General features: G+C 41.0%; 1 protein-coding gene across 1 annotated transcript in view; it reads left to right on the top strand.

Annotated features, from left to right (window-relative positions):
• Positions 1-16,608, top strand: part of SMOC2 (SPARC related modular calcium binding 2) — a 277,834-nt gene that overhangs the window by 249,189 nt on the left and 12,037 nt on the right. Inside the window, exons 10-12 of the mRNA XM_083176295.1 lie at positions 3,064-3,166; positions 7,640-7,887; positions 14,345-14,385. Of these exons, the coding sequence (XP_083032421.1) occupies positions 3,064-3,166; positions 7,640-7,887; positions 14,345-14,385 (392 nt within the window). The remainder of the gene's footprint in view (positions 1-3,063; positions 3,167-7,639; positions 7,888-14,344; positions 14,386-16,608) is intronic.

Below are 16,608 nucleotides of genomic sequence, written 5' to 3' on the forward strand. Positions count from 1 at the left end.
CCCACAATCCCTATTATTGTGCATAATAGGTCCTCAATAATTTTCAGCTACAGGTCCATTTATACCTTAATCTGGCACTGTATACAGATACATACATTTTTAATTGTATTACCATAGATACTCGAGTATAAGCCGAGTTGTTCAGCCCGTTTTTTTTGTCTGAAAAAGCCCTACTCGGCTTATACTCGAGTGTGGGTCTGGGGCAGTAGTGTGTTACCTGTTAACACCCCAGTGCTGCACAGCGGCATCCTCTGTGCCCAGCGGAAGCCTCAGCGCATATGAAATCTAAGACCTGACACTGCCCAGCGTGTGATGACCGTCGCTTCCCTGGCTGCCGGAAACTCAGCGTCGGAAGAGTTAACATCCCCTGCAGTTGGTCGGCTGGTTGTCTCCATGTTACTGAGCCGCACTAGGTAACAAGAAATATATACTAAAAAAGAGAGCGCACTGTGTTGATCAATTTTAGATTTTTACTATACAAATAATGACACATTTAATACATTATAAAAAATAAATGTACAGACAATAAATTTAAAATATGCATGAAGCACTAGAAATGCATTAAAACCTTCCGACCGTGAACTGATTTGTAGTTAACCAGATTAATAATTTGTGCCTTCAATTGAGACAGTTCATGAGGGATCAATAATAAAGTTCCTTTTTATGAATTGTGCTAATGTACAGCTGATAGCTATCAGTGGGACGGTGCTCCTTATAGTAAAAAACGGGTTATATTACCAAGTGTCTCCTGCAGATAGGTGGGGTGGTGATGTTGTATCCAGACGGACCGCCCGCTTCTACCGGTGTTGCTCCGATGGTGAGGGAGCCGGTACCGGGAGCAGGTGATGTTGTATCCAGACGGACCCCCGCTTCTACCGGTGTTGCTCCGATGGTGAGGGAGCCGGTACCGGGAGCAGGTGTCTTAAGACAGAACTCAGCTGGTCTGCTGACAACCAGCGCGGCCCCGATGGAGAGAGAGCCAGCGCTGGGAGCTGACAAGGCTTGAAGAGTAAGTCACGCCGGACGGTCAGATGTGATGAACGTCTCTGCACACCTGTGCAGGGGACACTGGAGAGATACACCTTTGGCTGTTGGTGGGAGCAGTCCGGCAATGTGGGGCACAAATGAATCAATACAGGCAGTCTGGAAAGCGGTCACGATCGGAGTAAGACGTACCTTACTCCGATCGTGACCGCTTTCCAGACTGCCTGTATTGATTCATTTGTGCCCCACATTGCCGGACTGCTCCCACCAACAGCCAAAGGTGTATCTCTCCAGTGTCCCCTGCACAGGTGTGCAGAGACGTTCATCACATCTGACCGTCCGGCGTGACTTACTCTTCAAGCCTTGTCAGCTCCCAGCGCTGGCTCTCTCTCCATCGGGGCCGCGCTGGTTGTCAGCAGACCAGCTGAGTTCTGTCTTAAGACACCTGCTCCCGGTACCGGCTCCCTCACCATCGGAGCAACACCGGTAGAAGCGGGGGTCCGTCTGGATACAACATCACCTGCTCCCGGTACCGGCTCCCTCACCATCGGAGCAACACCGGTAGAAGCGGGCGGTCCGTCTGGATACAACATCACCACCCCACCTATCTGCAGGAGACACTTGGCAATATAACCCGTTTTTTACTATAAGGAGCACCGTCCCACTGATAGCTATCAGCTGTACATTAGCACAATTCATAAAAAGGAACTTTATTATTGATCCCTCAGGAACTGTCTCAATTGAAGGCACAAATTATTAATCTGGTTAACTACAAATCAGTTCACGGTCGGAAGGTTTTAATGCATTTCTAGTGCTTCATGCATATTTTAAATTTATTGTCTGTACATTTATTTTTTATAATGTATTAAATGTGTCATTATTTGTATAGTAAAAATCTAAAATTGATCAACACAGTGCGCTCTCTTTTTTAGTATATATTTATTGTTCTTGGTATAAAAGACTTTGTCTTTTCTTTGGGAGCAGCATACTTTAGAGCTGTGTATCTTAAATAAAAAAACATATATATTATCAATTTTTTGCGCCTGATTTGCCCATAGGGCATTTTTTTCTTCGTTTGCACTAGGTAACAGACAGCCGTGGGACCCGGCACCAGGGGAGGGAGGTGCTGAGCCTCCCATTGGGTCTTGCGGCTGTCTGTTACCTAGCGCGGCTCAGGTCACTAGACTGGAGTCTCCCCTCCCCTGGCTCCCATTGGATCTTGTGCGGCTCAGGTCACTAGGCTGCCGCCTCCCCTCCCCTGGCTCCCATTTGATCTCTGTTTGTAATATCTAGCATGCCCGGAGAGTGATAGGCAGCCAGCATGTCCAAGGAGGGGGCAGGCAAAGCGCTGGGGAAGCCAGCTCACCAGGGGAGGAGGAGGGACAATATTAGCTGGGAGGAGGGGGGACAATATTAGCTTCTAGTAGGTGGCACACCCACCACAGCAGCAGCTCAGTGTAAGGGGGAAGAGACACGTGCCTGCTAACATACAGCAGCAGAGTACATCAGAGATATTTTTTCACATAAAAAAAGGTTTGTCTGGTTATGAGCACATTACTTAAATAAATCATGTAACATGCAGGGGATGCATAGAGCATTAGGGCTCTTAATATACATGCTGCGTGTACGCACTGTTACTGCAAGTGTTGCGTTAGCACTTCCCATACATATGCGGTAATGCTGCGTATGCGGTTTACCAGTTACCAGTAGCTGCTGCATTTCCCACCCTAGGCTTATACTCGAGTCAATGTTCCCAGTTTTTTGTGGTAAAATAAGGTGCCTCGGCTTATATTCGGGTCGACTTATACTCGAGTATATACGGTATATTGCAATTTTGTGAATAAATCTATATTATGCATTTGGTTCTTCCGATTAGAACATTTTTTACAGGTTTAAGTTTTGTTTGCCTTGTGTTTAAGAAAACAATCTCCTGTGCTGATTCCTCTTTGCATAATTTGTAATGAAAAATGTCCTTAATAAAAATATTCAGTAAAAAAAAAAGAAAACAATCTTTTGATGTAACCAAAATGTATATGTTTTGCTTAAATTATTTGTAAATATTGTTCACAATGATTCTAGGGTGCCCTGGAGCAAAGAAGAATGAATTTCTGACAAGTGTATTGGATGCACTGACCACAGATATGGTGCATGCAGTTTCCGACCTGACATCCACTTCCAGCAGGTAAGCTAAGGGTAAAATAACTGAACTGACTGTTTTTAAAAATTTATGTGTTAAAATTAATATTTTGTAACAATTCTAAATATAACATTTTGCAGTAGTTTCATCGTTGGTGAATAATATAATATAGTACAGGTCAGGTGTCTTACAAGAAATGCAGAATTGGACAATGATGGACAATTCAGCTCCTAATAATGACATTTCCCATGAAGCTCTGTTCTAGCATAATATTTCCCATTTGCTGAAATAGGAGTTAAAGAAATTCCACATGGGATTTTTCTCTCTCATCCCTAGTTCTTAAACTATAAAAAGATATGACTGTTAACCACGTGGACAAATAATCTCTTGCTTCAAGTGTTGATCCTTTAAATAAATATTTTAACAATACCATACACAGTCATTTGGTGTGTGACAGTGCAAACGTAAACTTGTAGCACCTCACTATAGCACAACAGATAAACAGGGCTAAAACATTCGGCTTGAGAAGTGTCTTAAAAGTAATCCTGACAGAATGGAAAAATACAGATTCAGTGCCAGAAATATTTTTTTTCCCCCGCAAGACACAGATCCATTCTATCAGTCTTACAAGAGTGATGTCTATGTGTCAAGGTAGGAAACACATGCAAGCCAGCTGGATTAATAAACTAACATGGCAGCCAGTTTACAGGTGAGGGAGAGATCTATGAAACATAAAGTTGTCAAGCTGGAAAGCTGAGGTCAAATTAATGGCTTTATAAAGGAGTTATGTCAAGTTACTATAAGAAAACATTAATGTCTGAATGCCTGGCAGCTGTAAAGCAAGTTTGTTTCTCAACCACTTTGTCTGGAGGAGAAGTTCCCTACAGGATTAACTGGTATCTTTCATATTAACAGATGCCAACAGCCATGCAGTTGTTGCAGTATGTGCAAATCCACCATGACTACTGTTTCAACATTGTTTTTAAATTTTTAACTCATAAATTAGATAATTTTGTGTAACTAGCGTACAACAGTCTCAGTGCAAAGAAGAAATTACTGTATATTACAAGTAGGCACAATTCAGGAGCCAGGCAATCAATTATAGGAGCAGGGTGCCAATTGGAAATCTCTGTCATTGTTGCCAGGTCCCCGAGATTCATCAGTTCCTGGTCTAGATCAACTATAGATTAGATGACAACAAACAGAGGCATTATTGCTCCTCTACAGCTGAGGAATACTAAAATACATAAGGCTCATGGTTCTCCTTGGTTGATTGTGCATGGAAATGATCACCCAAAATACAACACTGGCAAGAATGTATTCCTAATAGTAAATCATTATTGTCAACAGAGAAGCAGCTCTCCTCAAAATCATTTTCTGACCCTTAAGTTCCCTGATATTGCCATACTCATGACATTGTTTTTCTCTTAGGAATGCACAACATGGTCACATAATTATCAATTGTCCCCTAAAACAGAAGTACAAATGCAGCTAAACTTACTGCACTCACTTTCATTTTATTTTGTTTCAAGTTGCATAATACGTTCAATATGTGTCCATAGTTATGGGATCATGACACCCTTGTTGTAATGGGATGTGTGGGGACAAATAGGCAAGGACAAATAGGCAATGGAAAATAGCAAGCATGCATAAGAAGTGTGGAAATGAAATGGATTGAAGAGAACAGAGAGCAAAGGAAACAACTGAAGAATAAAAAGAGCACTGAGTTCTCCAAGAGGGTCGATGTAGAGAGAATAACAAGCAGATGATATTAGTAAGAAGGAGAGTGGCATAAAAGTGGGCAGCGCATTTGAGTGTCTGGAGGGTCTCATGAATGGGATGTGGATTGTACCTTTGTGATTTAGGAGTCTGCGGGTTCAGCAGAGTTGTCCCCTGTTGGATTCAGAGTACTCAATGTCTTGGGGGATCTGGCTGGTCCTGACTGCTGTGATGGACTGAGACTTAAGTACTGTATTGTTGACACAAGACTTCTTTATTGTATAAGACCAGTATCCTTTCAGCATAGTGCAAGTATGTAGGATAACTGCTGGGGAATTATATAGAGTTCCTGTGCATGAAGCATACAGTTATCTGTTTCTGCTATACTGTATATAGCAGGGGTTCCCAAAGTTTTTGAATCAAGGCACCCCAAAACGCCAGAAATGTTTTCGCGGAACCCCTAGGCTAAAGTTTTCTCATTGAGAAAGTCAGAAACAAATATAAGTTAAATAAATTGTGCTTATATCTCAACCTTAGGATCAGTTATGTGGTAATGGACAGGATTTGGTACTGTCTGTCCCCAATTTGACTATTATAATGGACATAAATAATTTGAATTGGTCCTGGACCATCAACCCAGGGCACCCCTGCAAGTCGCACAAGGCACCCCAGGGTGCCACGGCACACAGTTTGGGAACCACTGGTATATAGTATAGGTTATGTGTTTCTTTGATTGCACATAATCTATATAGTTTATGATGTAATGACATGAAATAATGTATAATGTAACTTTCATTAGTTGAAGATCATGTAATATGTGAGTGATTGCTCTATAATAAAGTCTTTCTAGTGACTGATCACACACACACACACACACACACACACACACACACCCCTGTTGTTTAACCACACCTCTTTTTTGGATGTTCACACACTTAGTAGCATGATGTGCATTCCACCTTATGGTCCTGTTCAGTTCTGAATTACTATATTTATATTCTGGCACAAGACTTGACATTCTGCTACCTAATTACCATTATGTGAGGCAAATAATGGTTAGCATTACTTCCTCACAGTATAAGTTCAGTTCCCTGTTATGGTGTATCTGTGTGATATTAGTAGGTTACTTGGTTTCTGACAAAAAAAGAAACCTTAATGTGTATTTGTATGTCCATGTGAAAGGGAACTTAGGGAAATAAATAAAATGTATCAACAAGAGATAAAACTTGTTTTGAATGTTAAAACTTGTCCTAATTTTACAGAAATTACACCACCATGCTGTAAAATTCTCTGTCATGCAGATAAACTTTGTTATACAGTATGTTTTACTATTGCAGAATCCTTTTTTTATTTTATTTTATTACAGATTAATTAAATTGTATGGAAACCTTTGGCTGATTTACACTGTAAATAAAAACCCATGGCAGAGTTACACTGTAAATCACAGTACTGGCTGGCAGTCAGTACTATAATTTACGATGTAAATCAGCCATACCTTTCCATCCAATTTAACTGAGTGGCTGCACAGTCATAGAAATACCTTTGTGTGAGATGTGGTCATGGCGTGGGCCGTGGCGTCCTTGTAAATGAATTACTCTCAGGGCCAGATGTACTAAGCTTGAGTAGTGATAACATGGAGAGTGATAAAGTGACAGCCAATCAGCTGCTAACTGTCATGTTACAGGCTATGTTTGATAAATGACAGATAGGAGTTGATTAGTTGGAGGTTTATCACTCTCCATTTTATGACTTTTCATGGCTTAGTACATCTCGCCTTGAGACTCTGACACAGAGTCTGTGTGCCGCTGCTCCTGCCAGGCTCCTCTGGCCCGCCTCTCCTGCTCCCTCCTATGCTTTCCGACCTGTTCTACTTGAGGCTCATCTGGTGGAGGAAGAACACGGCGGAAATGTGAAGGGACTTCACAGCTACAGCAGAGTGATCGACTCACTTTCTAGCACCCCCTTATCAGCGCCCAGGTCACGTGACCCCCTGTCTCCCCCCATATTTATGACACTGATGGTGCTCTAGCCAATCAGCTTCCAACTGTCATTTATCAAACAAAAAAATTGGAAGCTGAACTCATAACAGTTAGGAACTGACTGCCTGGAGCACCATATATCATATGTAGCAACTTTTATCAATCATTGATAAATGGGCAACATAGATTGTAAACTCCAGTAGGGAAGACACTGATGTGAATGACTGAAATATTCTCTGTAAAGCTCTGTGGAATGTATAAATTAAATAAATGTTATTATGTAAGAATAAAATTATATATACTGTATGATATACTTCCTTGTTATCATGCCTCCTAGAAGATCTGGCTTTGGTGTTAGATCTTAGCCAATAAGTTCCCTCTTTGAAGAACTTTTCAAACTTTTGCAAGGTCTGTATATAGTAATTACACCAACATTGCCCTGTCACCTCCCTGCAGAGTATGCTAACACTATATGAATACATGAATAACAATAAGTAATGGGGCCCACACATCTATAGGACAATTCTCATTCTGCCAAATAGCAACCCCTTAAGTGATTCAACAAAAAAACTACATGTTATAAATCATGATTCGCTGATTCCAATAATTATTTGGTTGCAATACTTCACTTGGAACAAGTGCAGGACTTCCAACATGTTGGATTTCCCAAATCTTCCTACACAGGCATCGGAAGAACAGGGAATTGCCCCGATACCTCCCCCAATTTATGAGTACCATGAATAATAAAGATACCAAATGGATACCATTGTGCTGCTGACGTGTAATCTTAAATTGTTGATTTGTATTCATTTCACATTAGGGTTTCAGAACCTGATCCTAACCATACCTTGGAAGAAAGAGTTGTTCATTGGTACTTCAAGCAACTTGATAAAAATTCAAATGGAGATATTGGCAAAAAGGAAATCAAGCCCTTCAAGAGAATGTTACGGAAGAAATCTAAACCCAAAAAATGTGTGAAGAAATTTGTAGAGTATTGTGATTTAAATAATGACAAGTCTCTGTCGGTCCACGAATTAATGGGATGTCTTGGCGTTACTCAAGATGATGGTAAGACAACACTAAACATATGTTTTCACAAACAATATAATTCTCTTTACACTATTTTCCTTAGTAAATGATATCTTCTATAAATATGTAGCTTATTTTACATTTCCTAGTTGAACATATTGAACTATTATATTGATGTTACTTTACATTTAACAACTTACCAGGCATGGTTGCATACTGTAGTTTGAAACCAATGCGCCCAGTCAGAAACACAGAATAGCCACCCACTGGAAGGTATATATATATATATATATATATATATATATATATATATATATATATATATATATATATATATATATATATATATATATATATCTTGTTGCCACCAATCAGAGAGGGACCTCCAAGCCCCTCTACTTCCCGCATCCTCATTCATTGCTGAACGGTCAGCATGGCAGGACCCCTCCCCCCCGCAGGGGCTGCTGAGACGAGCTGTCACTAGGGAAATGTAAATTAAGCCCGCTTAACCTCTCATCTTTACCTGATAGCTGCTTTGCCGCTGGGGAAATCACAATGTTCCAATGGTGATATTCCAATGTTTGAAAAATGTTGTTTATTTTTTAAATAAAATTGCTCTAGATGAGCTTTGAATAGATGTTCTTGACATAATTTAATCATAAAATACATTTGACTATGGCCAATTTTAACTATACTAGAACCACAGACTGTATACAATATAGTCAAAATTGGAAATCTGTTTTTTTCTTGTGATGCTGATCCCATGGGGGTGCGCATCGGCATCACAAGCTGTATACACACTGTGTGATTTGTGTTAACATTTCTTCCAAATTTGACTATATAGTCAAAATCAAAAGCCCAAACTGCACAGTGTTTATGCACCTTTACACCTAAAAAGTCCATTCAAAATCAGATTACTTTCAGTGGTGTAGTTTGCCCCATTACATTCTGCAACCTTAAAATTGTATTGGCATTGTAGTACAAAGCAAACTCTGTTTGTAGCATTGTTAGCATCCAGTTCCCACATAACATTGGCCCTTATTCTGGTTGGTGCGGTCGAGCCGCATATGCGGCTGCGACCGCACCAGACGAATCCCCGCCCACCCTACGGATCGCCACGGCCGTCCGTACACGGACGGCTGGCGATCCGCATAAAAATGGTGGAGGCTACGCCTCCACCATGGTGGGAGCTGCCCCCTGCATTCGATGGTCGTCGACCATCGAAGGCAGGTCCGCACGCCGCGGCAGCTCCCGCAAGCTGAGACCACACGGACAATCGTCCGTGTGGTAGCTTGTATGGGGGCTGAAAGCTGACATCCGGCGACGTCAGCTTTCCGCCCCCATGAGTCTCATTACCTCATTACCTCATTACCTCATTACCTCATTACCATGCGTACGCCCCGCGTTTGCATGGGAACGCCCATGAAACGCGGGGCGTACACATAGGGAAATGAGGGCATGATGCCTCTCACGCCCCTATACGCCCCCTTTGCGGCGGACGAAATACGTCTGCGGCGAAGGGGGCTGCACATGCGCAGATTCACCTCTGCGCATGTGCAGAGTAAAAACATCGGCGGTACGGCCGCACGCGGGCCGTACCGATCCGATTAGAATAAGGGCCATTTATTGGAGACTGTCTCCATGCAATAAATTACCTAAATGTAAGTTTGAAGTAAACTACACCAAACATGGATAGATGTTTTTTTTTTAAAGTAAAGATGATTATTATTGCTGGCAAAACAAAATGTAATTGCTTATCATATTTTTTGGGAAACATTTGTTTTTGACTGGTGTTTAATCTTAAACTACAGTCCATAAACCTTAAGTTCATTTTGCATTTCTCTAGTTTAAGCACACTTTGTGATAACAGCCTATTTCTCTATGCAAATGCATAAATGTAAGCAAGAAAGTTGTATTTATAGCCCTTCTTGTAATGGGCCGTACACACGGGGAGATTACAGCCCCATTTGTAAGAGATCTTTCTAGATTGCTTAGAAATTAAGCACGGATCGCTCCATGCGTATGGCCCCCGGCGACGGCGCTTCACCTGACTAGATTTTTACTGCAGGCAGTATACATCTAGTCATCACCAGTGTTCTCTTAATTGAGAACACTGTCCATGACAGACCGCTCAGCACACATCACTGGTGCAGCACTGTGTTCTAAGCGTTCTGTGCTGAGCCATCTGTGCTTAACTAGATTGCTCAGCACACTGCTCCCGTCGCCCCGTCTGTAAGGGGCATAAGAGTTGTTTTATTTTACTATAGCTTAACTATAATGGAACAACAGATCAGTAATGTCAGTGCCGGCAGCTGTGCCCGCCTTAACAGCGGAACACTTGACGGCTCTGTCGGATGCCATCTAGAGGCCACCGGTGTCCAAAACATTCACATTCTCCCCATAGAGGTAAGGAGCAGCATTAGCCTTTTATTATACAAGATTAATCCAATTGTTTAACATTCACAATATATTCATTATGTCAACAGGAGAATGTGTAAACAAGGTTTTAAAGTCAACGTTGCACATGTCAACATGTTCATAGCATACTGACTGTGCTATTATGTTGACATATTGGCACCCCTAACATTAACTCTAACCAAAATAGAAATGTCAATATTATGACAATGTTGACATTTTCAATTTTGACATTGTATCAGTGTTGACATTTTGCTCGTGTCGACCAAAATGTTAACCATGTTAACATCATCTCTGTCAACATTCTGCTATCGACGTTGTGAATGTCATCATCTTGAGCAGAGACATTCTGTCTACAAACTGAAAATGACAGGGAATAGACCAGGGCCGGCGCCACCACTAGGCAAATCTAGGCATTTGCCTAGGGCGCCGGCCACTGGAGGGCGGCATTCCCCCCCCCCCCGTGCCGCGGGGGTACCTGTCCTGCGGCTGTGTATATAAAGCTTGCGGCGGCGGCAGCGGGGGGTCCCTGCAGTCAAGAAATAACGAGCGCTATCCTCCTGGCTACGCGGAAGCGCTTCTGTTGTGGAAACACTGGCCGCACGCTGATTGGCTGAGATTCAGCCAATCAGTGTGCGCCGTGCGGCCAGTGTTTCTCACAACAGTAGCGCTTCCGCGTAGCCAGGCGGATAGCGCTCGTTATTTCTTGACTGGAGGGACCCCCCGCTGCCGCCGCCGCAAGCTTTATATACACAGCCGCAGGACAGGTACACCCCCCCCCCGGCACCGGGGCGCCCCCACCCCGACTCGCCTGAGGCGCTCCGGTGCCTTGCACCGGCCCTGGAATAGACCAAAGTACTAAGGCGCTTATCTAGTTTTGGTCTTTGAAAATAATGTATTAAAAAAGTAAGTTAAAATAATATTCTATAACGCTGTGGGGTTCTGGCGCGATGGTTGCCCAATAATTTTAACTCTGCTCTGTTCACCCCTAAGTGAGGACAGAGTAAACTAAGATATAAGACACAGAAAAAACTAGTGCCATTGGCTGATACACATGTACCAATATATAAAAGATTTTTTATTAAATAAACAATGCTAATAAATAAACATATAATAATGATGTATATATAGTTCTGAGGTGGCCACCTATCAGTTTATAAAAATGACATTAATCATACATATACAATCATACATATATCAATTTCATATACTACATGCAAAAAATAAATATATAAATGAACAATTATGTAAATAAAATAGAATGACTTAGTATCTAAAAATGACTTTGTTTCAATATAATGTGCCATGTACACAAAAATGTCAGTCCACCAAGACTCTGTGTTACTTGCCAGTCAGATGAATGAATACTGAAGCCTGTACTGTGCCGCTGGTGTCCGCTGTGGTGTCGGGACTCAACACTCCATAGCAGAGGTCCAAATAAACGGAGCTGGCCGAGTTAAGTCAGGCAAGTGTACCAGGGATCGTAACCCTGCCCGTCTCCCTGAAGCTTAAACGGGCAGGGTTTGCTTCCTCTGCTGCACAAAAACTGGGACGCACGTGCGTGTGAGACACTCCTGCGTCCCAGGCAGATGGAGCGCCTCTCCGCCGGCGATCGCCAGTGGGGACATTCTAGCGATTCCATCTGTAGATCATTTTCCTCCATGATGTGGCCATCATCTAGAGCAGTGGTTCTCATTGTCGGTCCTCAGGGACACCCAATGGTGCACATTTTCCAAGTCACCTCACAGATACACAGGTGCAATAATTACTCAGTGGCACATTTCAAAAGATCACAGGTGGAGCTAATTATTTCATCTGTGATTTTGGGAGGAGACCTGCAAAATGTGCACTGTTGGGGGTTCCTGAGGACCGAGGTTGAGAACCACTGATCTAGAGCACAGGTTCTCAAAGTCAATCCTCAGGACCCCACACGGTGCATGTTTTGCAGGGCTTCTCACAGAATCAAGTGAAATAATTAACTCCACCTGTGGATATTTTAAAATGTGTCAGTCAGTAATGAGTGCACTTGTCGGGTGATCTAGAGAGAATCGGGCAGATGTATTAAGCCGTAACAAGAGATAAATGCAGGTGTGATAAAGAGAGATAAACATCCAGCCAATCACCTGCTAACTGCCAGGTTACAGGCTGTGTTTGAAAAAAGTCAGTTAGAGGGTGATTGGCTGGATGTTTATCTCTCTTTATCACCCTTGCATTTATCTCTTGTTAAGGCTTAATACATCTGCCCCAAAAACTTTTAATTTGTAATTACAGTATGTAGAGTATACAGTATTACATCAAATTACTTTTAATTTCGAAAGGCAAACAATTCAAAACCATATACTGTACTTATTGTTCCTCTATATTAATATATAACCATATTTTTTTTTAAGAAAAACCAAATACAATTTTAAATGATTCTCTGAAATTACAATATGCTTTTATAAATGAATATGTAGTCATATTAGATTCATGCACAAACAGAAAGTCTATAAGACACTCCACACATTATTTATCAGCCCCATTACAGTTCTAGGTGGAACCCACATACAAAGAACAAAAGCATAATGATTATGCGGGCATGCACTTAGTGGCATTGTTTAGATTCAAAAGGTAAAACCAGATGGTCATTTTATCTTAATGCCTTTTATTCCTAGAAGGGATTAGAAATTTAACACTAGGCACAAATAAATGCGTTTCTAACAGTAATTGACTGGATGAAAACATTCTCTAGGCAACGTCGGAATATTGACTTGGAAGTCTTCCAGCTGGTTAAAGCGAGTTTTTTTTCTACTTTCTTTTGAGAAACCTTTCAGGAATGGACAACAAAGTAGACATTGAGCAGTGAGATGAAATGCTGAGTCACTGTATTACATATACAACTGTGTGATGAACTCCGCCGAGACAGATCACCTCATACCTTCGCAGCTAACACATGCATCAATTCAGATATACGTGTAAACAGTCTGATTCCATGAGTTCATTTTTATTATTTTTGATCCCGGAAAGAATTCGCAGCGTACTATCCAAAAATTCTACACAGCCCTGTTATTAAATTTCTCAGGTAAAACTAGAGGATTATAAAGAATAATCATAGACCCTCACTACGCTAATCTCGAAGGATAAGAAAGTCTACCTTGAAAAAATGTTCAGCATTCGGAATATGTGAAATTATCTGTTTCATGAAGCTGAAAGCAGCAGCTTTGAACTGATACTGCTCAGCCGCCCCGTAATGAGTCTTTCTCCAGCAGTGAGATTGGAGAATTAAATATCCAGGTTCACAGAGAGTGCAAAACAGGGCAGCTGCAATCATTGCTAATTGTGTCCTTTTACCTATTAAATGTTTTAGTAATTCACTGTTTATTTAGCGTTTCAGATGAGCAGTTTATTTTAGCATGCATTATTAAAGAGGTGGTATGACAGACACATTTTCCACTGTGTATATAGCAAGGGAACCATACTATTCTGGAATGTCAGGGAACCTGGGAGAGGAGACAACCAACTATCCCTTCCACTGCTGCAGTGAAGTGGGTGATGTAGGGCTACAATGATGCAAGTCGCTGTGAATCACAACTTCCTTTTGCATTTAATATTATTTCCATTTAAAATTTCTTTGTTAAAAATGTAGAATTGGCAGCAAAATTTAGCCCCCCATTATCTTATGTTTATATGTTCTTTTAATTACGTATTCAAACAGTAACACATACTATATTTGTCAGTTTTGACTATAAGGAAGAAAAAAAGAATAAATAATGTTGGGGACATATATAGCGTAAGTAGGTATGGATGGATGCGATTAGCATAGCTGCAAACTGGCATCTTGCACAAGGACTCATAGGGTCTTAAACCATGGCTGCATGGGGCCTACAGTACCACAAACAATAACAAACACAATTACAGTAATGCTTTAGTTGAAAATAAACTGTATTGATCTCTTCCTCCCTTTCACATACAGAAATTAATATAAGATAGTGTGGTGCAGTAGGAAATGAGGGATACACAATGATGTTTACACTTGGTTAAATATCTGTAAATGAAGAAAAAGTAATTCTGTTACTTTTGTTTTTTCTTCTTCTTGGTACAGCCCCTAAAAACAACGGAGAAAGTTCTTTATCCAACAAACAGGTAAGCGACACTGTCCCTCTCATTCAGTGCCTGACTAACCAATAGTCTGATTCAGCTGCAGCCAAGAAGCCAGGACTGAGGGGACACCTTGCAAGTGACAGCTGAGGAATAAAATAAAGGCCTAATTTATTCCTTGCCTGTTAGCTATCACCCACCCAATGTACTGGGGGGGGGGCTGTAATAATGAAACTCACTGAGGGAACCATTGCTTTATGTTCAATGTGCTAAAGTACCAGCTTGGCAGCCTAAAGCCAAAGTCTCCTTCCCTCACCACTAGCATTTGATCATATACTGTATGAAAGCTGTATACCCTTCATTACATGCACAGTATGAATGTTGAGTCTGTGAGCGCCCATCACATGTGTTTAGGAGCATTACAAGGGGAGCTACATGTGTAGTAGCCTCGGGCACCTGGGACCTTTAATCAGGCCCTGGTCTAATTTTTTATTCAAATTTGAAATTGAAAGGCCTGATTATAAAATGCTCTGGAGAGGTTCACAGTGGAATTGCTACACACGTCTGTACTTTTATTTAACTTTGCAGGAAAATAGCCAAACAGATTGTTTTATTCTTTTAGTATTAGAATTAAATGTATAAAATGCATATAACTCACTCATGACCACAATCATACATTTATGTCCAATGACAAGTTTGATACAGTATTATGGGAATTTTAAAATTGCATCAAAATGCTGCCTTCCTAGATCCCAGATGTTGTAGACAACCTCAGGTTACAATGGTGTGGTCAGCTACGTACAGTTTCTGTCCTTATGGCAACATATGATAACAAAGGGTTAACTGTATGCATCTCAATGGAAATAACTTTGGCATCCCCAATAAGCACAGGAAACATTGTAGCAGACAGCACAATAGTGATGTCATCAGGGAATTTCTCCATTGTACGAAGGGCCAGGAACCTACAGGGAATATCTTTCTCCCTTGCCTGTCAGTATTGATAGATTCAGTGCAGCCAACATCAACACCAGAGACTAACATGTCAGTTGTTGTTAGATCTAAGTTATACTGTATCTATCACTGCTGACACCGGAGAAACATAAACAGGCTCACTGGCTGAAAGAGAAAAAAAGTTAAAATGTTTAGAAAAATGTTAAAAGAGTAGAAACAAAAATGTATCTACAGCCTTATCTGACCCCAAAAGTAGTAGAAAAGGTACTAAGGTTATAAAGTAGTTAAAAAAGTTTAGTCAATAATAGGAAACTGTGAAATGAGGTCTATGAAGCTATGAAGGTGGTTAATAAACTAAGGCCTGTGTAATGAAATATGGGGGTTATTCTAGTTCACTCCTTCTGGCAAATTCCTTCTAAAATGGCCAAAACCACTGCAGGTGGGGTAGATGTAACATGTGCAGAGAGAATTAGATTTGGGTGGGGTTTTACTTCAAAGTGAGATCTATATTGCAGTGTAAAAATAAAGCAGTCAGTATTTTCCGTGCACAGAAACAAAATAGCTTACCCAAATCAAACTCTCTCTGCACATGTTACATCTGCCCCCCTGCAGTGCACATGGTTTTGTCCATTTAAGAAGGAATTTGCTAGAAAGAGTGAACCAGAATAACCCCCTATGTGGCATCAGCCTCATTTATCACAACCTCTTTTATTGCCCTCATCTATTATCAGAAGAATGGTTAGAAATTTTGTTTAATTATATGCACGTTTGACCAATACAAAGAGAATACTTTTTGTTGATACTTATGTGGGAGGGTATTTAATTCTTCTACTGAAACTGATACATCAAGAAAAACATGATATTGTCCCACATATGCATCAGCAAAAAGTATTCTGTTGAAATGTGTCTACTGTTACTACAAATTGGTGGATCACAATGCCAATTTAGGGTTTAAAAGAACATATTTTTGGCTACTCCTATATACAAATTCGACCTGCATGACCAGCAGACGGGGGTCATTAAGGATGTGCAGGAGAGAGAATCGTTAACAATATTCATTGTACTCACTATACTTTTTTTTTTTAAGATATCACTCTGAAGGGCCCTTCTACGTGATATCTTTTAAGTTCTAGTCCAGTGTGTATGGGGCTCTACTGTATCTGAAAGAAACCTGCTTCAGCTGTGATTTTAATGCAGGAGAGATTCTTGACAACCTGCATTACCAAATCCACTCTACCGCTGATAGATTGATGATATTCTGATCACTTGGGCTACAGGGAAGAGGACCCAATGCAAATGAGTAACTAAAGAGGGTGC

The sequence above is a fragment of the Crinia signifera genome, chromosome 3, assembly GCF_055691185.1.
Source record: "Crinia signifera chromosome 3, ASM5569118v1, whole genome shotgun sequence".
Lineage (NCBI taxonomy): Eukaryota > Metazoa > Chordata > Amphibia > Anura > Myobatrachidae > Crinia > Crinia signifera.